The 23,485-nt window shown below is 47.5% G+C and overlaps 4 protein-coding genes across 6 annotated transcripts; 3 read left to right on the top strand and 1 right to left on the bottom strand.

Moving 5' to 3' along the window:
• The first annotated feature begins 2,647 nt into the window (after positions 1-2,647).
• LOC109767512 (uncharacterized) lies at positions 2,648-5,955 on the top strand. 2 transcript variants are annotated; one of them, XM_020326271.4, is made up of 5 exons: positions 2,648-3,196; positions 4,615-4,793; positions 4,883-4,981; positions 5,070-5,221; positions 5,309-5,955. In XM_020326271.4, the coding sequence occupies exons 2-5, from the start codon at positions 4,617-4,619 to the stop codon at positions 5,688-5,690; spliced, it is 810 nt and encodes a 269-aa protein (XP_020181860.1). In that variant the 5' UTR covers positions 2,648-3,196; positions 4,615-4,616; the 3' UTR covers positions 5,691-5,955. The 2 variants fall into 2 exon arrangements, with proteins under 2 accessions (XP_020181860.1, XP_020181858.1); XM_020326269.3 differs by having other exon boundaries at positions 2,660-2,859.
• Positions 5,956-6,479: 524 nt separating this feature from the next.
• Positions 6,480-10,836, bottom strand: LOC109767511 (ATG8-interacting protein 1). Of its 2 annotated transcripts, none has more exons than XM_020326265.3 (3): positions 10,595-10,836; positions 8,908-9,624; positions 6,480-6,788 (listed from the first exon to the last, which is right to left on the bottom strand). In XM_020326265.3, the coding sequence occupies exons 2-3, from the start codon at positions 9,603-9,605 to the stop codon at positions 6,785-6,787; spliced, it is 702 nt and encodes a 233-aa protein (XP_020181854.1). In that variant the 5' UTR covers positions 9,606-9,624; positions 10,595-10,836; the 3' UTR covers positions 6,480-6,784. The 2 variants fall into 2 exon arrangements, with proteins under 2 accessions (XP_020181854.1, XP_040253371.1); XM_040397437.3 differs by having other exon boundaries at positions 10,600-10,819.
• A 1,699-nt stretch (positions 10,837-12,535) lies between these two features.
• LOC109767515 (uncharacterized) lies at positions 12,536-14,705 on the top strand. Its single transcript, XM_020326272.3, has 4 exons — positions 12,536-12,813; positions 12,917-12,989; positions 13,088-13,253; positions 14,310-14,705. Exons 1-4 carry the CDS (start codon positions 12,672-12,674, stop codon positions 14,427-14,429), a joined length of 501 nt encoding a protein of 166 aa, XP_020181861.1. The 5' UTR covers positions 12,536-12,671; the 3' UTR covers positions 14,430-14,705.
• Positions 14,706-20,355: 5,650 nt separating this feature from the next.
• LOC141041879 (uncharacterized) lies at positions 20,356-22,884 on the top strand. Its single transcript, XM_073509432.1, has 2 exons — positions 20,356-21,362; positions 21,765-22,884. The coding sequence occupies exons 1-2, from the start codon at positions 20,356-20,358 to the stop codon at positions 22,489-22,491; spliced, it is 1,734 nt and encodes a 577-aa protein (XP_073365533.1). The 3' UTR covers positions 22,492-22,884.
• Positions 22,885-23,485: the final 601 nt, after the last annotated feature.

Below are 23,485 nucleotides of genomic sequence, written 5' to 3'. Positions count from 1 at the left end.
TGCATATGTTCACAAGGTCACTGAACCCGCAAGTTGATCACCAAAACATACATCAAGTAGATCATGTGAATATCCCATTATCACCACAGATAAGCACATGCAAGACATACATCAAGTGTTCTCAAATCCTTAAAGACTCAATCCGATAAGATAACTTCGAAGGGAAAACTCAATCCATTACAAGAGAGTAGAGGGGGAGAAACATCATAAGATCCAACTATAATAGCAAAGCTCACGGTACATCAAGATCGTGCCAAATCAAGAACACGAGAGAGAGAGATCAAACACATAGCTACTGGTACATACCCTCAGCCCCGAGGGTGAACTACTCCCTCCTCGTCATGGAGAGCGTCGAGATGATGAAGATGGCCACTGGTGATGATTCCCCCCTCCGGCAGGGTGCCGAACCAGGGTCCCGATTGGTTTTTGGTGGCTACAGAGGCTTGCGGCGGCGGAACTCCCGATCTAGGTTTCTTTCTGGGGGTTTCTGTATTTATAGGAATTTTCGGCGTCGGTCTCACGTTAGGGGGGTCTCTGAGTCGTCCACGAGATAGGGGGACACGCCCAGGGGGGTAGGGCGCGCCCTCCACCCTCGTGGATGACTCGGGACTCTTCTGGCCCAACTCTTTTAGTCCGGGGGCTTCTTTTGGTCCATAAAAAATCATCAAAAATTGGCACGTCAATTGGACTCCGTTTCGTATTCCTTTTCTGTAAAACTCAAAAACAAGGAAAAACAGAAACTGGCACTGGGCTCTAGGTTAATAGGTTAGTCCCAAAAAATCATATAAAATAGCATATAAATGCATATAAAACATTCAAGATGGATAATATAATAGCATGAATACTTCATAAATTATAGATACGTTGGAGACGTATCACATACGAGGGAGTGTTCTTTCAAGAGCAACATGATGACGTGGTCCGAAACAAGGACGATGATGACTTGGGTTATGTTGACCTGGACCCAAACGACGACGACGCACGAATTGATGGTGAGGCAGTTGTGAATCAAAGAGACATAATTATGCTTGAAAAGTTAAATGAAGACACTAACGATAAGGAAGAGCCTCCACCTCCATCAGACAACGAAGAAGATATGCGTGATAGTGATGATGAGACCGGTCGACAAATAGATTACAATAGTGGTGATTCATATGGGTTCTAGAAAATGTAAGTTCTTTTAATGATGGTTGAGGTAGATTACAATAGTATGCTTAATGTGCTCTTTTGTTATTAATGTTCTTTTCTGTGTGCTTAATGTGCTCTTCTGTTATTAATGTTCTTTTTTGTATGCTTGTTTATTTGATATCCTTACTAATTGTTTATTCTCTTCTCAATGCAGGTTTGCTAATCATGGGCAAGTCCAGCGGCGCCGGTTTCCTCAGCAAATTCAAAGGACTTACTCGGAGTGGACGAGCCCACAAGGTCCCTCCCCCCCAACTACGCGAGGATGACACCTCACAGGGAGGTCGAGGGGTCAGGGGAGGAGACCCTAGAGGAGAAGGGGGTGGGGGAGAGCCCCTAGAGGAGGAGGAGGTGGGGGAGAGGCACCCGGGTCAAAAAACTCCGGGCCATGTCCGAAATAGGGGGGGTCTTCTTCGATGCCCTCCTATACTGACGCACCTTCCGAGTCTGAGGTGGAGGAGTATGTTCCTGAGGGGGGAGGAGGAGGGCGAGGAGGAGGAGGTCGAGGAGGAGGAGGAGTGCGAGGAGGAGGGTGAGGAGGAGGAGGGCGAGGAGGGTGGTGGAGGGGAGGTTGACGCCGAGTTGTGGGGTGACTTGTCATCGGGCGCTCCGAAGGGGTGGCTGCGTGGTATTGCCGGAGTACCTACACCACCTTCTATCGAGGCGCACAAGTGGCTCATTGAATCCGCGGGGACGGAGTAAGTGCCTCTCAATCATATTTTGAACACATGACAACATTTTCTTATTGTACACATCCCAATTCTTTGATTCTTTTGCAGGAACTAGATCCTTCACGGAAAGGGCCGTAAACCGAACGGCCTTATCACTGTCCTGTTGAAGGAGTTTTGGCCGGGCCTATTCTGCCTGCGGCTAGACAGGGACCCGGAGCTGCGGGTTTTGGCCACGAGTTGGGCCCACTATGAGGCTTCCAGCCACGCGGAGTACGGGACGGCCGCTAAGGCCGTGATCATCAAATTTTGGGTAAGTTCTCTTCTGAATCACTTGTCTTCTTTTTCGTTCATAGTTTATCATTGAATCACTCAACTCATGCCTTGTTTGCTTCTGGTTTTATGCATAATTGCAGCAACTCTATAGAGTTCTTGACGAGCACAAGGCCCGAGCCGACGTGGTATTGCTGGCGGCTGCAAAGAAGAAAGCTCGTCAGTTGCAGTACGAGGCGATATCGTGTGTCCATGTCAAATCTCCATGTACGTCCTGAGGCCTCCTACACTGTATTGTTGTATTTATCCACATTGTATTGTATTTCATTCATCTGTATAAAAAAACATGTTTGATTTTTATTTATGAAAAAGGGGGCTCAAATGAATAATCCAACTCCCAAGTAGGTTGAGAGAGATTTGGTTGAAATGAAATCAAATTCAAACTCGAACTCAAACTAAAGAAAGGAGGGCGTGTTCCAATCCAAGTAAGTTAAGTGGGTTTGGACAAAGTAAAGTAAAACAAGCAAGCAAAGTGGGCACCTTCCTCCCTCCCTCCCTCCCTCCATCCTTGCCTCCCTTCCTTGTCCTTTCCCACCGCCTCCTCCTCCTCCTCCTCCTCCTCTCCGCCCGCCCGAGCGCCGTTCCAAGGTCGCCGGCAGCCGCCTCCTCCTCCTCCTCCTCCTCTCCGCCCGCCCGAGCGCCGTTCCAAGGTCGTCGTCGTTCCAACAGAAGAGTGAGTCTCGCCGTTCGTCTCGCCCTTGTCCTCCTATTCCGTCCGTTTCCCCCTTTGTTCTGCTTCTGCTTCTGCTTCTGCTTTGCTTGCCAGAAGAAGGGCGATTCGGATCCGGAAGAAAGCCGCCTCCTTCTCCCCGCCCGCCCGCGACAGAGATAGATAGATAGATAGATCTCATCATATAATAAATAAATAAATATATATATATATATATACGGACGACCTTGTTATCCTGCCTGCGATTTCGCCCGCCCCCTGTTACCTGCTGCCGGTACCTCGTCGATTGCAGGACGGACGAGCCAGCGATTGGATTGGATTGGATTGGATTGGATTTCGGGTAGGGTATTTCTTTCCTTGTCGGTCGACGATTCTCTTCTTAATATCCCAGATTTCCTTCCTTGTTCTACAACCAACCAACCAACAGACAGACAGACTCTCTTCTTCTGTGCTGTTGCTGTGCCCCATCCCCATGGAATGGAAGGTTGATTGGGCACCATGGAATGGAAGACATGGCAAAACTAGGACCCCAAATCTTGTTCAACTGCTCTGCTTATTATAATCTTTATTATTATTATTATTATTATGATATACCATGTTTTTCTTTTTTCCCACTCCAGTTGATTGTATTGTATGCCTCCCTCATCTTGACATAATATGCTTGCTTGGTTTATTATTATTATTATTATTATTATTATTGCTCCTGCTTATTCTTGCCTTGCCCGTAAACACGGATGTTAGTTAGTGTACTACTAGTCAAAACTTGAGATAATATGTTGGTTGGTTGGATGCACTTGTCCTTAACAAGTCAGACTAGAGGATATGCTCCCATGTCGTTTGATGACAGTTACTGACGGTGCTTGCAGAATTAGATAGATATTCAGACTTGTACCATGTGTATGTATGTATGTATGTACTCCCTCTGTCCTATAATACAAGAGCGTTTTTTACACTAGTGTAGTGTCCAAAACGCTCTTATATTATGGGACGGAGGGACTGAGGGAGTATTTAGCAGCAGACGCAAAGAAAGAAAACAACATAATGCTAGCTAAGCTAGGTGTACTACTCCAACTGACATCTATGAATGATGGTTCTGAACCTGCATATCCTTTACCAACTCAACTGCTTGCTATTTCCACGTCTTTACTCATATACATACATACATACAATCAATAAGCGGAAAACGGTTAGCTAATCCTCCTCTGCCAGTAGCTTGCTTCCCTACTCCCAGCGAGTCGTGTCGCTCTTGTACTGGTGGAGTTCTCTTCTTCTTGCCATAGAGGATAAAATCTTTCTACCATCACTAAACAAACAATTCAGGGTGCAAGTTTCTGCAGATATTTCACATTTATCATGGGCAGACTTCATAAATGATATGAATATATAGCAGTATGACAGATATTATACCAGATGTTCTGTACAATTTCTCTGTCATATTTAGAAATTTTCACTTGTTTACACTACATATGGTAGAACAATTAAGATGCTATATTGATCTCTTGTGTGATGTGTTCTGTTGAAAATGCTTAAGTAATCGAAATTACTACCCTGCCTAGAAGTATCCAAGATAAACTCTGTTCCCCCTTGTCTCATCATGTACCTGTTGGTTTTGCACAGTTGCACCTTATGTTATGCTTTAATTTAATAATGCTGTGTTGACATTTTACTTCAGTTAATTTTCTACGGCCACCGTGCATATGTCAGTATCCATTTATCAATTGGCATTGCATTTATTTTAACTCCGGTACCTTTTTGCAGCCATGTATGATAACTACAGAAATCCTCATCCTCCCGGGATGCAGATGCCCCCACCAAACCCTCAGCCTGGCCCTTACGACAATCCATTGTATGGTGCCAGCTCGGGTCTGATTAAAACTGGGTTAGGAGTATATGGGGAGAAGTTCCTCGGCTCCAGTTCAGAATTCATGCAGAGCAATGTAAGGAGCGTCCAAAGAACCTTGATCCCCCGGGTGTTTCAAATCGCTCACATATTCTCTCTAAATTATTATTGGCTGTACTCTTGCAGATCAGTAGATACTTCTCCAACCCACAGTACTACTTCCATGTGAATGATCAGTATGTCAGGAACAAGTTGAAAGTCATACTGTTCCCGTTCCTTCACAGGGTATGTTTGTCTTTCCCATCTACACTGGATATGTATCGGGTTCTTCTATCTGGTTTACTGAAATGAAGTCTTTGCAATGGCATTTCAGGGGCACTGGACTCGGATAAGTGAGCCTGTGGGTGGCCGGCTGTCGTACAAACCTCCAATGTACGACATAAATGCGCCAGATCTGTACATCCCTTTCATGGCGTTCGGCACCTTCATTATTCTAGCAGGCTTCACACTAGGCTTCATGGGGAAGTGAGTTTTCTTCTTACTTTCTCCAGCCACGCAAAACAGTGACACTTCAAACCTGGGGTTCCTAATGCACTTGATATCGATATGCAGGTTCACTCCAGAAGCCATAAACCTTCAGTTCACAAGAGGGCTGATTGGATGGGGCCTACAGATCGTGTTCCTAAAAGGGCTGCTCTACTCGATGGGCGGAGGCGAGGTGCCGCTGCTCGACCTGGTGGCCTACAGCGGGTACCTGTTCGCGGGGCTCTCCCTGGCCATCGTCGCCCGGCTCCTGTGGGCCTACTCATACTACGTGATGATGCCGTGGATGAGCCTGTGCATGGGGATCTTCCTGGTGAGGACGATGAAGCGGGTCATCTTCACGGAGATGCGGGGCAGCGAGAGGCACTCGACGCGGCAGCACTACTTCCTGCTCTTCATGGCCATCGTGCAGTTCCCCCTCTTCTTCTGGCTCGGCAGCATAGGCGCATGAGATAGTCTTGTCTGTAATCTTGGCACTAGAAAAAGAAAAAGCAGCAACCTGTGAAGCTTAGGCGCATTCAGTATAGCACATCCAGTAGCTTGTGCAGGCTCTCTGAGCATCATCATACATGTTTTGTTGACAGGGTTTTGTGTTTGGTTTTGTATAAAGTTGTGAATTTTGCAGTTGGTCACCATTTTGTAGTATGTTTGTTGGAATAGTCTCAAGTATATTTATTATTTATTATTTATGTTACATATATATATGTTTCTTTGTATGTGCACTCATCCTACTTAACTGGCATTGTTTGAATGTTCGGTCAGTGAAAGTATATGGATTTTCGACGATAAAGACAGTCAGCTCCAGTCTGTCATTTGGTAGATGCAGAGTATATATATACTGTCAGAAAATTCACCACAGAAGTATGCATATTATTTCTGTCATTATTCCATTGTATCTGATTTTTTGAATCTAAAAGAGATTTGGTCTAACAGTTTTTCCCGAAACAAGACAAACAAATACGTATTTTGTTTATAACTGATTTTCTCAGGATTTTTGGTCAAGTATCCAGATTTACGCGTGATAACTATCCATGCAGAAAAAAATGAGACGCTGGCAATGTATGAAATGCATTAGCAACAAGTGAACAAAGTGGTTAACAAAAGATTTATGTTGATGGATAAATTCTGAACGACCAAAAACACAGCTTTGGAGGGGACACAAAAGCAAAATAGATTCCCAGGTACCAATTCTCAAGCATGGATTTCACCGCACGCAGTTGCGCATTCCAACAGCCATTCGTCATCAAAATGTAGTAGTAGAAACTTGAAAGGGCGCGCCGTTCGTATTAAACAGTGCAAAGGTACGACGACTATGGGTACAAGAGCAAGAAGAAACTTTGGCATCTCACAAGCCTGGCAACAAGCAAATACCCTGTCAAACTTAATATATTATTACAACTAGAGACCCCTTTCGTCATTGTCACGAATCATACTGGCATGGCCATCTTCTTCTTGGTTATAATGACTTCCAGGGCGATCTGTGAAGACTCATCAGAGATTGTATCGACGAAGAAGACCACCAGTCCAGGGGATTGGATTGGATCATCAACTGACAACAGAACAGAGCATCAGTCAGCAACAAAAAACATAACGATTCGCAGAAGGCAACGGACATCAGGAATTATCATCTCTAATATATATTTTGTCATCAAGACGATATCAGTGTGCGCTAATATAATAGAAACACAAGAACCAAGGTAATGTACAAGATGATATCATATTGTTTTTTACTGATAGCTTGTTAAAGCAAACAGTCTGACCAGTTAGGACGCTGTTACAGGTTAAGGACCTAGGTGAACTGTATGCTTCCCACATAGAAGACTTGTATAAACAAACTAAATGATGAGATACAAAAATATTAATACAAGAAGGTTCTATTATGATACTAATGATGATATGTTAACAATGTTAAATGACAAGAACCAATTTACTGACTGCATACAAGTTCAGAAAATGATAATACGGAGTATTCCACTGTAAATACAAACGCAACAGCAAACATGTTTGAATCAGATAGAGATGAGAACTGGGTGTCCTAATGTTGCAAAAGAGAGAAACTTGGCACACTGCCGGTGTAAACTAACTTGATATCTAAGGTGCTGAAATAGCATCCACCACTTTTAGGCAGACTAACCACTCACATCATAAAAAATGGGTAAGAATCCCACTTTATGTACCATTTCAGTATCCATACCAACTTCAAAAGGTAGCAATCAAAAAGAAGATCTCATTATCTGTACTAAGTTCATTCCAAGTTCAGCAAAATCAGTGATTGACTGTTTTGTAGTTCATACTCAACCAAAGTGAAATCTGGATCAAATCCTACTTTGCTGTAAATGGATGGATTTTTGCTGTCTGCTATGCAATATTGAACGTGGGTAAAAATAGCAACGAAAAGTTACCTCATTATCCGTACTAAGGTCATGCTAAATGAAGCAAAATCAGTGGCTGATGTGAATACTTAATACGTAATTCGTACTGAAACCAAAGCTGTATCTCACAAATCACAACATCATTTGGCTGACTACTTGCTACTTGCTACTTGCCACACAACATCTCTATCAAATTTAAACAAAAACTACGCCCCGCTAACAGGGGGAGATGCTGGGCCATGATAAAGGAATAAACTGCCCAGGAGATGTAACAGGGAGTCCAATCAGTCTTCAGGCCCATAACTAGGCAAGAAAAAACAGAAACAGTACCTTACTGCACAAGATAAATTTTGCTACTAGTGCTCGAAGGAACATTACGCTAAGCGTCAAAGAAAATTCTAGGCCAATCTGAACACATGCTGAGGAGAGTCTACTGATGGCACACACCAGGCATACTGCTAGCACTGCTCGAAGCAACACTAACATGCACATCAGTGACAATACTTAAAATGATAGGTTGGAATATTTAATAGTCACTACTTCATAATTCATACTAAGCCAAAGTGAAATCTGAATCAAATCGAATTTGCTGTTTTTTATGCAATAATGAACATCAATAAAAATAGCAGCAAAAAATTAACTCATCATCTGTACTATTTAACACATAATCAGTATTTAGCAGTGTACATACAGCTCATGCCAAATGAAGCAAAATCAGTGACTGGTGTGTCTATTTAATACATAATCCATATCAAAACCAACATGATATCTCACGATTTCAGAACTAATGAACTATTCAAACAGTTATTCTACTGCTCAATTTTAACCATGCCACACTATCTCTAAAAAACCTTCAACAGAAACTACACCCCACTAACTTCTTAACAAAGAAAATAAATCAACGCACATACTTAATTTCAGGAAGCATGTGCGCGTGATGTTCTAACACTGGGGAGAGGTGTAACAGGGAGTTCAATGATTTTTCAGGCCCATAACTGAGCAAGGAAAATCAGAAAAGAGTAGCTTACTGCACAAAATGGATTTCTCCAGTACTGCTGAAAGAAACACTAAGCTGAGCGCATGCTAAGGAGAGAGTAAAGATGATGGTGCGCACAGAGTAAGCAACTAACACGCACATTACTGACCATAAATATTCAACAACTGTATGTACACTGCCAAATATATGGAAAGAGCTAGGCTGCACCTCTTTTCCACAGAATGCAGTAGGATATTGACTCAACCCTACGGAACATAAATCAGAGTTGATAAGAAACAGATAGCTTAATAAGTGCATACCTGACTGCCGAGCGAGAGCGCCATTTAAGGCAGCTCATGTGCAACTTGTCTTTGCGCCACAAGATGACAAGGCCAACCAGGGCAGCCACGACCACCGCACCCCAGAGATGATTAGTGTCCTTAGCTTGGTCATACAGGCATGACATGTGCTTCTTCAACCAGCACTGGCAGGGGGCACCAGAGCCGCGGTCCTTGCTGCTGCTGCTGCTGCTGTCCTGAGGAGGCACATCAGACTTGTCCTGGGAATCATCATCATCATCATGGACAATGTAACCGCGTGCGTCATCTTCTGCGTGGAACTCAGCCACATCACCCATCATCATCTCGGCGTCACGTACCGACAGGCTCTTCCCCTCGTCATAGTACTTGACAGTCTCGGACCCATCATCGTAGCCTCCACCAACATTCTTGAAGCCGGCATCTTCCACGCTGGTGCTTTCCTGAGGCTCGAGCAGGGCGGTCTCTATGGGCAGGTTCTCGTGCTCGCTGGGGGGGAACACGAAGTGGTCCGACATGAGCAGCGTGCTGGACGAGCCCCGGCCGTCGTTGTCGTCGCCGAGCCTCCTGCCCTCTGCTCCTCCTTCTGGTCCGCTGGGCGCAGCCGCGTAGGTGGAGGCTGTGAGCGTGACCACCTCCCAGTCGGCCCCCCGGGTCGCGCCTTCGACCTCCACTGGCACTTCTTTCTCGCTGTCAGACATGCCCACAGAACCTGGTTATCTGCAGAAGAGCGGCTTCAGCATAACAGACAGAATGGTGGATAATCAACAGCATCACATGAACATAAGACAGTCGGTCAGTTGCATCACACAGCAGCTAGTAGGGTGAAGTGAATCAAGCCCTGCCCACTCATCCGTGACAAGCAGTGAAAGAAAGCATAACTATTGCGTCGACTAAAGTGATTTAATTAGAGGGTATGACACGGCTATGAGGAAGAGGAGTGACCATACATAAATACAGGAAGAGCAATATCATCATCATATCATTACAGAGAAGAGCAATTTCATTTCATGGGTGGTAGCAGAGCAGAGGTGGGGAGGGAGATGATCATGTGAGTAAAGATGAGAGACAGGCAAGCAGAAGCATGAAAGAAAAGGGAAAGTAGGGAGTAATAATAATGTATTATATCAAGCAAACAGAGAGAGAGATCTCTCAAGAAACAGGGAAAGAAGCAAAAAGACTAGAGTTTGTATGAATCCCCTCCCCTCCCCTCATCAAACAAACCATATCTGACTCTGACCAAACCAAAGAGTAGATAGATAGGTACACAGGGAGGGAGGGAGGGAGGGAGGGAGGAGAAAAGAAAGAAAGAAAGAAAGAATGGCACATAGTAATTGCATCAACCATGGATAGGATAGGATAGGATAGGATAGGATAGCATAGTATAGCATGGTTGGTTCAATCAGCAGCAAGGCGACGGACGGGACCTCATAGAGCACATCCATCCACCAAACCATACATACTGGAGTACAAGGAAGGAAGGAAGGAAGGAGACCTGGAGCTGGCTGGATCAGAATCAGATCCATCCTTCCTGCTAAATCGAATCAAGCCAGCATTTTGCTGGATCTTTCAAAAAAAAAGAATCAGATCCATCCGCGGCGCACAACCTAACCACATCAGAGGAGAAGGACAAGGAGAAGGAGAAGGAGAAGAGGGGGATCGACCCGACCCGACCCGACCGAGGGCTTACCTTACCGACAAGGAAGGAAGGAAGGAAGGAAGATCTCCGGTGCGCTCCGCCGCAGTCGACTCGGCTCGGCTCCGGTGGCGTGCGGCGGTGGAGGAGGAGGAGGAGAGGATGGATGAGATCAAACTGCCATCTTTCTTTTCTTTTCTTTTCTTTTCTCTCTCACAAGACAAGAGCAGAGAGATGGGAGAGATGGGTGGGGAAGGAAGCCAACTGCGTACTACGAGGCTGACGTCTCGGGCCCACAGCCACCCTCCCTCCCTATAACCACCCACTCGGAGGCCCCACAAGTAAGTAAGACACCAAGAAATAGAATCCAATCAACCCCAAGAAACAGGCACCAAAGGAAACACAACACCGGACCTCCAGGCCGTGTCTCCGTACACGATGCTCCCATCAACGATTCCAAGTCGAACGCTGGCTTCCGCCCGGAGACAACAACCAAACACAAAATGTGAGGGGTGGAGATGCCGACACAACTTGGCGACACCTCCAAAGAGGAGAAGGTGTGGGTGTCGTCGCCACCGCCACCGTCGAAGAGGGCAGGATTTTCATCCGTAACATCGCACACCTCTAGCCCTGCCCATCGGATTGGGGCAACACAGTCCATGTTCGATCACATCCCCGTCGCCTCAACACCTTGTCGTCATAGCTAGAATGACATAGACCACCAATAACCTGCACGAACAAGAGCACACAACCCATCTTCCATCCCCGCACGACCGCGAACACGCAACGCTGAGCCATCATCCTCCATCTGCATAGTCACGGGCGCCAATGCCATCGGCAGTGACTGCACCAACTACAGGCAGACAACCACACAACAGCCGCGACCTCATGATCCAGATCATGCCTGAATTGGGACAAAATCTGATCCACGCCGCCCACCTCCCGGGTTCATCTGCATTGCCACCTTCAGGGGAGCCCACCGTGGATTTTCCCTAATTTACTCAACATGTTGTGTTGTTACATTTAGTTTATATTTTTACCCCTCGGAGTTAATATATAGCCAACCCTTAAAAATGAATTATACAATAAAATGTCTCAATTCAACTCTACATAAAAAGTAGAGCGTGATTTTTTTCCCGAACAGTCAGTCAATAGGAGCTTTGGCATTCCAATAAAAAAATTGCTTTGACTTTTCGATAAACAAAGAGAATTGCCAGTTTATGAGGAAAGCTGGTCGAAAACTGATACATCCGCGACATGTGTACATGCCAAGAAGGGTTTTTTATTGAGATTTATTACAAGTGTCTTTCTTTTCATTTCAAAAGGCGACTAGGATCCCTTGATCTTCACCAACGAGTTCATGGATTGACTCCCCTCTACATCCACTCCGGCAGCTAATGTCGGGAAGGGGAATCCTGGTGCCCCGTCTTCGGTAGTAGATAGTAATTCTCGCTTTTGGCGGCGCTCGAACGGATGGCGGCACTTCTTCTTTGAGTCAGTCTTCTGGGTTTCGATCCTCCTCAAGTTTGTCCATCAAAACGAATAGATTCTTGCCAGGTCCTCAGGATAACAAATTAGGTTCTCGCCGTGCGTACACGCTGACAATATTTGATGCCAGATTCTTTAGATCGGTTCAAAGGTTATACCAGGACGACGGCTGGTTCCTAGGGGCACATGCACAAAGGCTTTCCGGATGTCATCGATAAGGTCAGACCAACTCTGGTATGGGAGTGACGACAACGGCTTGTCAGGGGCTCGTTTTGACGGCGATAATGGTTGTTCGGTGGTACATAGTTCTCAGTGCCATTTTTATTATGTGTAGGATGCTAAAGGTTTTTTTTTTGGGAATTTTATAAATCACGTCAATATTAGGAAAATGTAAAAGGTGATAAAAGCCCACCCCTTCTCAAAAAAAAAATTGTTCTACTCCACGAAACAGTTGTAAGAAACTCGGTAAATAAATAAAGGAAAAAAAGAAAAGGACAAGACAAGAAACAAAGCTGGGGTTTTTCCTTGCTGCAGAATACTACTCCCCGTACTCCCCGCCGCCGCCGCCACCGTCGCCGTCGCCGCCTCGCTCTTGACGGCGAGCAGTCGCGCCTCAGCGGCGTGGGAGGGAGGGAGGGAGGGCATGGCGTGGGCGGCGCTGAAGCCGGTGGTGAAGGCGTGCATCGGCGGCTCCCTCATCGGCATCACCGTCTCCGACCGCTACTTCTCCGTCGCCGCCGTCCACGGCGGCTCCATGCGCCCCACCTTGGACGGCACCACAGCAGGTAAGCCCACCCCCTCCCCGTCCACACGCACCCACGACACAACCCACCACCGGACCGGACCGGATCCCTCGCCGATTTCTGACCGCCGGAGTGACGCCGGCAGACGGACGCGAGTACGCGGTGGTGAAGCGGAGCCCCCTCTACGACTACTCCCGCGGCGAGGTCGTCGTCTTCGTGTAAGAAACCTCGCTCATGGTTTTCTGAATCCTGTGATTTCGATACTGAATCTTGACAGGTGGTTCTCTGATGCTGCTGCATGTATGTGTGTATGCAGGTCGCCGGCGGACCACCGGAGCAGGACGATCAAGAGGCTGATTGGGCTGCCCGGCGACTGGATCAGCGTCCCGGACAAGGAGGAGATCCGGCAGATTCCGGAGGGCCACTGCTGGGTGGAAGGGGACAATGGCAGCGCCAGCTGGGACTCGAGATCCTACGGCCCTGTAAGAAACACATTCTCCTCTTGTCCCTTGGAAATTTCCTCGGCGGCATCTGGTCACACAAATCTGCGATAATCAGTATCAACCGCATAATAATAATAATAATAATAATAATATTGGTGGCCGGCGGCATAGCCAGTGTTCATGATTTTATTAAAGGCGATGCGAAAGCGGTTCCTTTGTAATGCGCGGTGCTTACCAAAGCTTAATCATTTGGTCAGATAAAAAAGATTGATATATACGTAGCTTAATTACTTAGCACCTGACACAAACAAGTCATATTTCCTACGGCCCTGTAAGAGGACGTTCTAGCATCCATTGAATATTCAGTATTTCTTTCGCATCATCTCGATAGACAGACGAATCACCTTAGGCCTACATGGCATTATTAGCGCCTGACATGAACAAGTCAAACCCCTCTTGGTTCTGGATGACAAGGGCATAAGCCTCAGCCTAATCTATTCCATTCCATTTTATTTAAACCCAAATATCATCCGTTATGGTTCAGATCAAGCCAACATGAAGCTGCTCCTTTGTTCTGAGTGTCTTCATCTTGCATTGCCATCTTACCTCTTCTTACGCATCCTTGTTGTATTCCTCTGTTTATATCTTCCGCTTCGATCTACTCCCTCCGTTCCTAAATATAAGTCTTTGTAGAGATTCTACTAGGTGGACTACATACAGAGCAAAATGGATGAATCTACACTTAAAATGCATCTATATACACTAATATAAGAGTGTTTAGATAACTAAAATAGTAATCTAAATGCTCTTATATTAGTTTACGGAGGGAGTACTAAAAGGAAAACAAACGTATCACACTTGTGTTGGTGCTATTTTTTATGCTGCTATATATGGTGTCATGTTCATTTGGTTACTGTTACTGTTGATGGACTACATACAGTCCACCTGCAGTTTGAAATTCATTCAAATCCAGCAGACATGCTGGTTTGTCTTTTGGTATTTTTGGTTTAACACAAGCACCAGCACACATGCTAGGGCAACTTACATTTGTGGCTGATATTAAGTTTGATTTCTTTTGTTGTGTGGTGCACGCAGGTGCCGCTTGGTCTGGTGCAGGGGAGGGTGACACACGTGGTGTGGCCACCCAGCAAGATGGGCCGCGTCGACAAGAGGGTGCCGCCGGAAGGAAGGGTCATGCCGCAGCGAAATCTCTAGTCCAGCTCTCTTCCTTCCTTGCTGGGTTGGTTGCTTTGTCCTGCAGTTTTGTTGGTTCTTGCAGGAAAATCATGTAACAATGTGGCACAGCAATAGATAGTTTCTTATGTATCCTTGGTTGTATAAGACTTGATCCATTGCAAGGGAAGCATAGCTTTTTGGTAGGCAAATTTTGGTTAGATTATGATGTTTGGTGCATTGTTGTGTAACTGCAATATTTTCTACTGAATAATGTACTAGTTTGATATGAAAAGAAGATATATTATTTGAGTTGAAGCTGAGCTGATCTTGTGAAAAGAAGAAACATGTTATATTATTGTCATTTAACAAACTCTTATATCATTTGGTTGTGAGGCGAATGTTGTTTCTCCACCGCTACTGCTGCTGAAATGCGCGCCCACTGATGATCCAGGCGCAAATTGAATGAGATGTCACACTTTTTTGTCTAATTTTCTTTCGGTATTACTCTATATATAGGCATAAAAAAGGGCAAGTGCAATGACAATGATTGTGCGAGTTATTGCAACAAGGATGCAAGTGTGTAGCATGCTGGAATGATCCACAATGCCCATGGCCACCAGCTCCACTGCCTCGCCGGGCGTTCTTTCCTCCTCGGCCACCAGCCGCGGCACCACCGCCGCCATGAGCACCTCGCCCCCCTTCGTCTTTGGGACGTCTTCTTCCTCCAACAGCGGCTCCTCCCCATCCACCGGTACCCAGTTCGCCCCCCTGTTCTCTTCTCCGCCGCCGCCGCTCTCCTTCACTGCCACGCCCTCTCCACACCCTATCTTCCGCGACAGCATTCAGAACCACATCAAATTTCTCCTCAACCCCGACGACCACAACTACCACAAGTGCAAGTCTTTCTTTCTCCTCGTTCTCATCCGCTACGGCGTCACCCAGTTCATCGAGCACCCCCTTCCTCCGAATGCCACTGCTCTTCAGCGCGAGATCGACGCCACCTTGTGCGGCTCACTACATGATGCTGAATTGGCAATACCGCAATCTCAAACAAGGCGACCTCTCCGTTGCGGAATATGCCCGCCGCATGAAGCTTCTCACCGCTGGTTTGGCCGACATCGACCACGCCGTCACCAAGGTGGACCTCACCACCCAGTTTCTCCACGACATCGACAAACGGCTCGACACCATTCGCGTTGTCCTGGGTGACACCGTGCCTCTGCCGCCGTTCGAGACGGTCTTCTCGCGCTTGAAGCTCGCAGAGGAAAACCTCGCCCAGCGCGTGGCCGACGAGCCCGTTCCCATCCTCGCCGTCACCGGGAACGGCGGCCCCTCCGGCCCCGCCTCCACCACTGGCGCCTCCTCCAGCACTCGCCAGGGCGACCGCGTCGATCGCAGCTCCGAACGCGGCAACGGCTTCCCGCAGGGGCGCGGATCTGGCAACCCGCGGCCCGGTTGGGTCCCTCCGAACTCTGCCGGTGTGCTCGGTCCTCGGCCTGGCTCCCACGCCCAGGCGTACCAGATGCAGTTCTCCGGCTACCCCGCGCCTCCACCCCAGCAGCCGTCGTGGGACCACCTCGCCATGCTCCAAGCCGCCTACAGCGCCTCCGGCTTCCCCAACAACAGCGCCGCTCCTTCCGAGTGGTACCTCGACAGCGGCCGCCTCCCACGTCACCGGCAACTCTGGTAACCTCACCTTCTCGAATTCTTCTTTAAAGCATCCTTTCTCTAGCATTGTTGTTGGCAATGGCACCCATCTTCCCATCCATGCCACCGGTTCCACCACACTCCATCCCCACAACTTTCATCTTCACGATGTGTTATTTTCTCCTAATGTAGTCACGAGTCTCATCTCTGTACGCTAGTTCACCAAAGACAACTCATGTTCTATTGAATTTTACCCCTTTGGCTTTCTTGTGAAGGATCTTCGCACCAGGAGGGTACTCATGATCTCCGCTAGCTCCGGCGACCTCTATCCGTTCTTCAGTAATAACAAGACGCGGTGCACTGCCCTTTCTGCCACCGTCTCCACTGCTGACGTGTGGCATCGCCGGCTCGGCCACCCCAGCCCACAGACACTGTCTTCCTTAGCTGCCCAAGAGTTTCCCCCTTCATGTAATAAAAATGCGCATATCCCATGTACTGCGTGCCAACTTGGCCGTCAGCCGCGCCTTCCCTTTCCTTCTTCTAGTAGCCGCACTTATGCTCCCTTTGAGCTTCTTCATTGTGATTTATGGACAAGCCCTGTTGTAAGCTTCTCTGGTTATCAATACTATTTGGTTATACTTGATGATTACACACACTTCTCGTGGACATTTCCCCTCCATAACAAGTCGGACACCTCTTCCACTCTCCTTCGCTTTTTCTCCTTAGTTCGTACTCAGTACAATGTAATCATTAAGGCCCTACAATGCGACAACGGCGGCGAGTTCATCAACTCCACTTTGCGGTCCTTCTTCTCCACCAACGGCATCACATACCGCTTCTCTTGCCCTCACACTTCACCGCAAAATGGGAAGGCCGAACGCTTAATCCGCACCACAAATGACATCATCCGTACTCTCCTCCTACAAGCTCATTTACCTCCACCCTTCTGGGTCGAAGCCCTCCACACCGCCACCTATCTCTTAAACCGCAGACCTTCCCGTGCCCATTCATGATCAAACTCCTTATTACATGCTTCATGGCATTTCCCCAACTTACGACCACCTACGCGTGTTTGGGTGTCTTTGTTTTCCTAATCTCTATGCTACCTCCTCTCACAAACTTGCTCCACGCTCCACGCGCTGCGTCTTTCTAGGTTACCCACTTGAGCACAAAGGCTGCAGATGCTACGACCTCACTAGGCGTTGGGTCATCGTGTCTCGTCACGTCGTTTTTGACGAGAGCGTTTTTCCTTACGCCCCAGCCACACCGTCGCTCCCACCTTCCCCAGCCGCAGGAAATCCCGCACGGATCCCCTCGCCTGCCATCCTAGATCCTCTGCCCAGCTCGCCACCTACCTCATCCCTGGCCCCACCGAATCCGCCTGATGCGACCCCCCATGCACGCCAATCCCAGCCCGCCTGCCTACCGATAGCCCGACCCACCCCTCCACGTGCCCCACGCCCATGCGCTCCCCTGCCTCCACCCCCACGCTCCTCCTCGGGTTGCACGCCTGCCGCACCCACCCCGCCTGCTCCCTCGGATCACGCACCCGTCCCGCCCGTTCCCTCGGATCACGCCCCCACTGCCTCTGATCGCGGATCCTCCTCAGATCTCGCACCCGCCAGTCCCACCCCGGACCCCACGCCATCCTCCTCTCATTCCGCGCCAACCACTCCCGTTCAGCCACGTCTCCCTGCTCGTGCCCAGCCAATTAAGGCTTCGCACAACTCGCATCAAATGCTGACTCGAGCCAAATCTGGTTTTTGTCAGCCCAAACGTCTTTTTCTTTCCACCCACCCCCTCATATCTCCCCTATTCCACCAACTTACCGCTACGCTCTCAAAGACCATAATTGGCAACGTGCAATGTTAGATGAATACGATGCTTTAATAAAAAATTCGACTTGGTCTTTGGTTCCCAAGCCTGCAAGTGTCAACGTGGTGACCGGCAAGTGGATATTTTGCCATAAGTTCAATCCCGATGGCTCTTTGGTGCGGTACAAGGCACGGTGGGTGGTCCGTGGCTTCACACAAAAGGAGGGTGTCGACTATGATGAGACGTTCAGTCCGGTTGTCAAACCTGCCACTATTCGGGTTGTGCTCAGTCTTGCCACCTCACAATCCTGGCCTATCCACCAACTCGACGTAAAGAATGCATTTCTTCATGGCGACCTCAAGGAGACAGTGTATTGTTCTCAACCCGCCGGGTTTGTGGACTCCTCTCGGCCGGATCATGTGTGTCTCCTTCACAAGTCTCTCTATGGGTTGAAGCAAGCTCCTCGCACAAGGTTCCATCGTTTTCGGTCATTCCTCTTGTCCCTTGGCTTCCACGCCTCCAAGAGTGACTCTTCTCTCTTCATACTCCACCATGGTGCTTCTGTTGCCTATCTACTAGTCTACGTTGATGACATTATTCTCACCGCTAGCACCAATCATGCTCTCAACCACATCATCCACTCTCTCAAACGAGAGTTCTCCATGACCGATCTCGGTGAGCTTCATCATTTTCTAGGCATCAACGTCACACCCAACCACCATGGATTGTTCTTGTGCCAACAACAATATACCCTCGAAATTCTTGACCGGGCCAAAATGCTCAACTGCAAGCCAGTCTCTACACCCATCGACACCCACTCTAAGCTTTCTGCTCTTGATGGTTGCCTCTTGGACAATCCTACCACCTACCGGAGTCTTGCCGACGCTCTCCAATATCTCACACTCACTCGACCGGACATCTCTTATGCAGTTCAACAAGTGTGTCTCTTCATGCATGCCCCTCGCGACTCTCACATGCAGCTTATCAAGCGCATTCTTCGGTACTTGCGAGGCACCACTCACTATGGCTTGCAACTCTACAAGTCCACCTCTCATGAGCTCGTGGCCTACACCGATGCGGATTGGGCAGGATGCCCGGACACCCGCAAGTCTACATCCGGCTTTTGTGTCTTCCTCGGTCGCAACTTGTTGTCCTGGTCATCCAAGCGACAAGCCACCGTATCCCGTTCGAGTGCGGAGGCCGAATACCGTGGCGACGCTAACTGTGTCGCCGAGTCATGTTGGTTGTGCCAACTCCTGCATGAACTCCGGCGCCCACCTTCTTGTGCCACCATTGTCTATTGTGACAACATTAGCGCCTCCTATATTGCTTCCAACCCCATCCAACATCAACGTACGAAGCATATAGAGATTGATCTCCACTTTGTTTGTGACCGAGTGGCACTTGGTGAAGCTCGCATCTTACACGTTCCATCCAGCTCACAGTTCGCCGACTTGTTCACAAAAGGACTACCATCACAGGTTTTTCATGAGTTCAGAGACAGCCTCAACGTCCATCAAAATGGAGTTCCGGCTGAGGGGGGGTGTTAACTTGTGATGTATGTATGTATCTGTTCTGTACATGTAGCCCTTGTATTTAGGATCTGAGCCACGCCCGGGCCTGCGTGCCACTTCTATCGGGCTTCTTGTTATGGCTCCCTTGTATATCTTGTACCGTTGTGGGTGGAATCAATACACAGAGAGCATTTCATCCTTCTGCTGATGGTTTGGTTGTGTGAAGATGTCAATGTGGCCGAACTTTTTTTGTTCTTTTTTTTACAATCCCATGGGCATGTAGTGTAGCCCCAAAGGGCAGGTTCTTTTGGATCTTACACGTAGGAATGCTTCAAATAAGGACTACATCTTCAAATAATTCATATCACTAAGAGTTCATGTAAGGATCACATCCACTAGTAGAAAAATAGGCTTCCATACGCCCCCATTAGTCCCCAAAATAATCGAACCGCGACAAAAGGGGTCTTTAGTCGCAGTTCGGGAGGAGACCCGCGACCAACTATCTGGGCCCAGCGCGCTCGGTCGACAGCTGGCGGACGGGAGGGGCTTTAGTCCCGGTTGGACTGGCCAACCGGAACTAAAGGTCCCCGAAGGCCTTTAGTCGCGGTTGGCCAGGCCAACCGGGAGTAAAGGCCCATCCCTATATATAGGACTCATCTCACTTCACTTCACTCAGCTCACTTCACAATTTTCAGAAGGGGGTGGTGGGTTTGCTTTTGGTTCCTCCTATGCACACAAGGTGTTCGATGAAATGCCCGAGAGCCTGAAACAAACATGATATGAAGTGTCCGAGCCACACTTGAGCTTTCTCATTTATTTTTCCTCCGCGATCGCGGTTAGCAACTTGAACCTTTCATGTGTCATTGATAAAATATGCATGTGTGTAGTTCATTGTTTAATTTGTATTATTTCTAGCTAGTTAGTTTAACAAATGCATGATGGTTAATTATATACTTTATATAATAATAATGCAGATGAATCGGCAATGGATGTACGGTCCCCGACTCTCCGGCGAGTTCACTACGGGTTTGAAAGATTTCCCCGTAGTGGCAAATGCGAACAAGCAGCAAGGTTTTATTATCTGTCCATGTGCTGTCTGTAAGAATCAGAAGGGTTACTCCTCCTCAAGAGACGTTCACATGCACCTGCTTCGGCACGGTTTCATGCCAAGCTATAATTGTTGGACCAAGCATGGAGAAAGAGGGGTTAGAATGGAAGAAGATGAAGAAGGGGATGATATCGATGACAACTATCATGATCATTTCGGTGATACTTTCATGGAGGATGATGCTGAAGGTGGGGAAGGGTTAGGTGAAGGTGAAGAAGAGGCACATGATGAGCCCGCTGATGATCTTGGTCGGACCATTGCTGATGCACGGAGACGCTGCGAAACTGACAAGGATAGGGAGAATTTGGATCGCATGTTAGAGGATCACAAAAAGTCGTTGTATCCAGGATGCGATAATAGTCTGAAAAAGCTGGGCTGCACTCTGGATTTGCTAAAATGGAAGGCACAGGAAGGTGTAGGTGACTCATCATTTGAAAATTTGCTGAAAATGTTGAAGAATATGTTTCCGAAGAATAACGAGTTGCCCGCCAGTACGTACAAAGCAAAGAAGGTTGTCTGCCCTCTAGGTTTAGAGGTTCTGAAGATACATGCATGCATTAACGACTGCATCCTCTACCGCGGTGAATACGAGAATTTGAATGAATGCCCTGTATGCACTGCATTGCGTTATAAGATCAGAGGCGATGACCCTGGTGACGATGTTGAGGGCGAGAAACCCAGGAAGAGGGATCCCGCCAAGGTGATGTGGTATGCTCCTATAATACCACGGTTGAAACGTCTGTTCATGAACAAAAAGCATGCCAAGTCGTTGCGATGGCACAAAGAGGACCGTAAGTCCGACGGGGAGTTGAGACACCCCGCTGATGGAACGCAATGGAGAAAGATCGACAGAGTGTTCAAAGATTTTGCAGCTGACGCAAGGAACATAATATTTGGTCTAAGTACTGATGGCATGAATCCTTTTGGCGAGCAGAGCTCCAGCCATAGCACCTGGCCCGTGACTCTATGCATCTACAACCTTCCTCCTTGGTTGTGCATGAAGCGGAAGTTCATTATGATGCCAGTGCTCATCCAAGGTCCAAAGCAACCCGGGAACGACATCGATGTGTACCTAAGGCCATTAGTTGATGAACTTTTACAGTTGTGGGCCAGACCTGGTGTACGTGTCTGGGATGAGCACAAAGGAGAGGAATTTGACCTACGAGCGTTGCTTTTTGTAACCATCAACGATTGGCCTGCTCTCAGTAACCTTTCGGGACAGACAAATAAGGGATACAATGCATGCACGCACTGCTTACATGAGACTGAAAGTGTATGTTTGGTTAATTGTAAGAAGAACGTGTACCTGGGTCATCGTCGATTTCTTCCCCGAAATCATAACGTAAGAAAGAAAGGCAAGCATTTCAACGGCAAGGCAGATCACCGGCCGAAGCCTGCGGAACGTACTGGTGCTGAGATATTTGATATGGTCAAGGATTTGAAAGTCATCTTTGGAAAGGGTCCTGGCGGACAATCAGTTCCGCGGGGAGTTGACGGGCACGCACCCATGTGGAAGAAGAAATCTATATTTTGGGAGCTAGAATATTGGAAAGTCCTAGATGTCCGCTCTGCAATCGACGTGATGCATGTTACGAAGAATATTTGCGTGAACCTGCTAAGCTTCTTGGGCGTGTATGGGAAGACAAATGATACAAAGGAAGCACGGCAGGACCAGCAACTTTTGAAAGACCCAGATGACCGGCATCCGGAATGGTTTCAAGGTCGTGCCAGCTACGCTCTTACCAAAGAAGAGAAGGTCATTTTTTTTGAATGCCTGAGCAGTATGAAGGTCCCGTCTGGCTTCTCATCGAATATAAAGGGAATAATAAACATGGCGGAGAAAAAGTTCCAAAACCTGAAGTCTCACGACTGCCACGTGATTATGACGCAATTGCTTCCGATTGCTTTGAGGGGGCTCCTACCGGAAAATGTTCGAGTAGCCATTGTGAAGCTATGTGCATTCCTCAATGCAATCTCTCAGAAGGTAATCAATCCAGAAGATCTACCACGGTTATAGAACGATGTGGTCCAATGCCTTGTCAGTTTCGAGTTGGTGTTCCCACCATCCTTCTTCGATATTATGACGCACCTCCTGCTCCACCTAGTCGAAGAGATTTCCACTCTCGGTCCTGTATTTCTACACAATATGTTCCCCTTTGAGAGGTTCATGGGAGTATTAAATAAATATGTTCGTAACCGTGCTAGGCCAGAAGGAAGCATCGTCAAGGGCTATGGAAATGAGGAGGTAATTGAGTTCTGTATTGACTATGTTCCTGACCTTAAGCCGATTGGTATTCCTCAATCGCGGCACGAGGGGAGACTAAGTGGAAAAGGCAAGATCGGAAGGAAATCCACGATATGTATGGACGGTCATTCTATGACTGAAGCACACCACACAGTTCTGCAAAATTCCAGCTTTGTGGCTCCGTACTTCGAGCAACACAAGAATATTTTACGCTCGGACAACCCGGGGAAGCCTGAATCCTGGATTAGAAAGGCCCACATGGAGACTTTCGGCAGTTGGTTGCGAAAACATTTAATGAATGACAATGATGTTGGAGATCAGCTGTACATGTTGGCCAAGAAACCATCTTCGACTATAACGATTTTCCAAGGGTACGAGATAAATGGGAATACATTTTACACCATCGCCCAAGATAAAAAGAGCACCAACCAAAACAGTGGTGTCCGCTTTGATGCAGCAACCGAGAATGGGCGAAAGGTCACATATTATGGTTACATAGAGGAGATATGGGAACTTGACTATGGACCCTCCTTTAAGGTCCCTTTGTTCCGGTGCAAATGGTTCAAGCTAACAGGAGGTGGGGTAAAGGTGGACGAGCAATACGGAATGACAATGGTGGATTTCAACAATCTTGGTTACCTTGACGAACCATTCGTCCTTGCCAAAGATGTCGCTCAGGTTTTTTATTTGAAGGACATGAGTAGCAAACCGAGGAAACGGAAAGATAAGAAAACGATCAGTACATCATGCGATGATCCAAAGCGCC

Source organism: Aegilops tauschii, chromosome 2 (genome assembly GCF_002575655.3).
Source record: "Aegilops tauschii subsp. strangulata cultivar AL8/78 chromosome 2, Aet v6.0, whole genome shotgun sequence".
Lineage (NCBI taxonomy): Eukaryota > Viridiplantae > Streptophyta > Magnoliopsida > Poales > Poaceae > Aegilops > Aegilops tauschii.
Note: the sequence above shows the minus strand (reverse complement) of the source record. Positions and strands in the feature narration are given on the sequence as shown.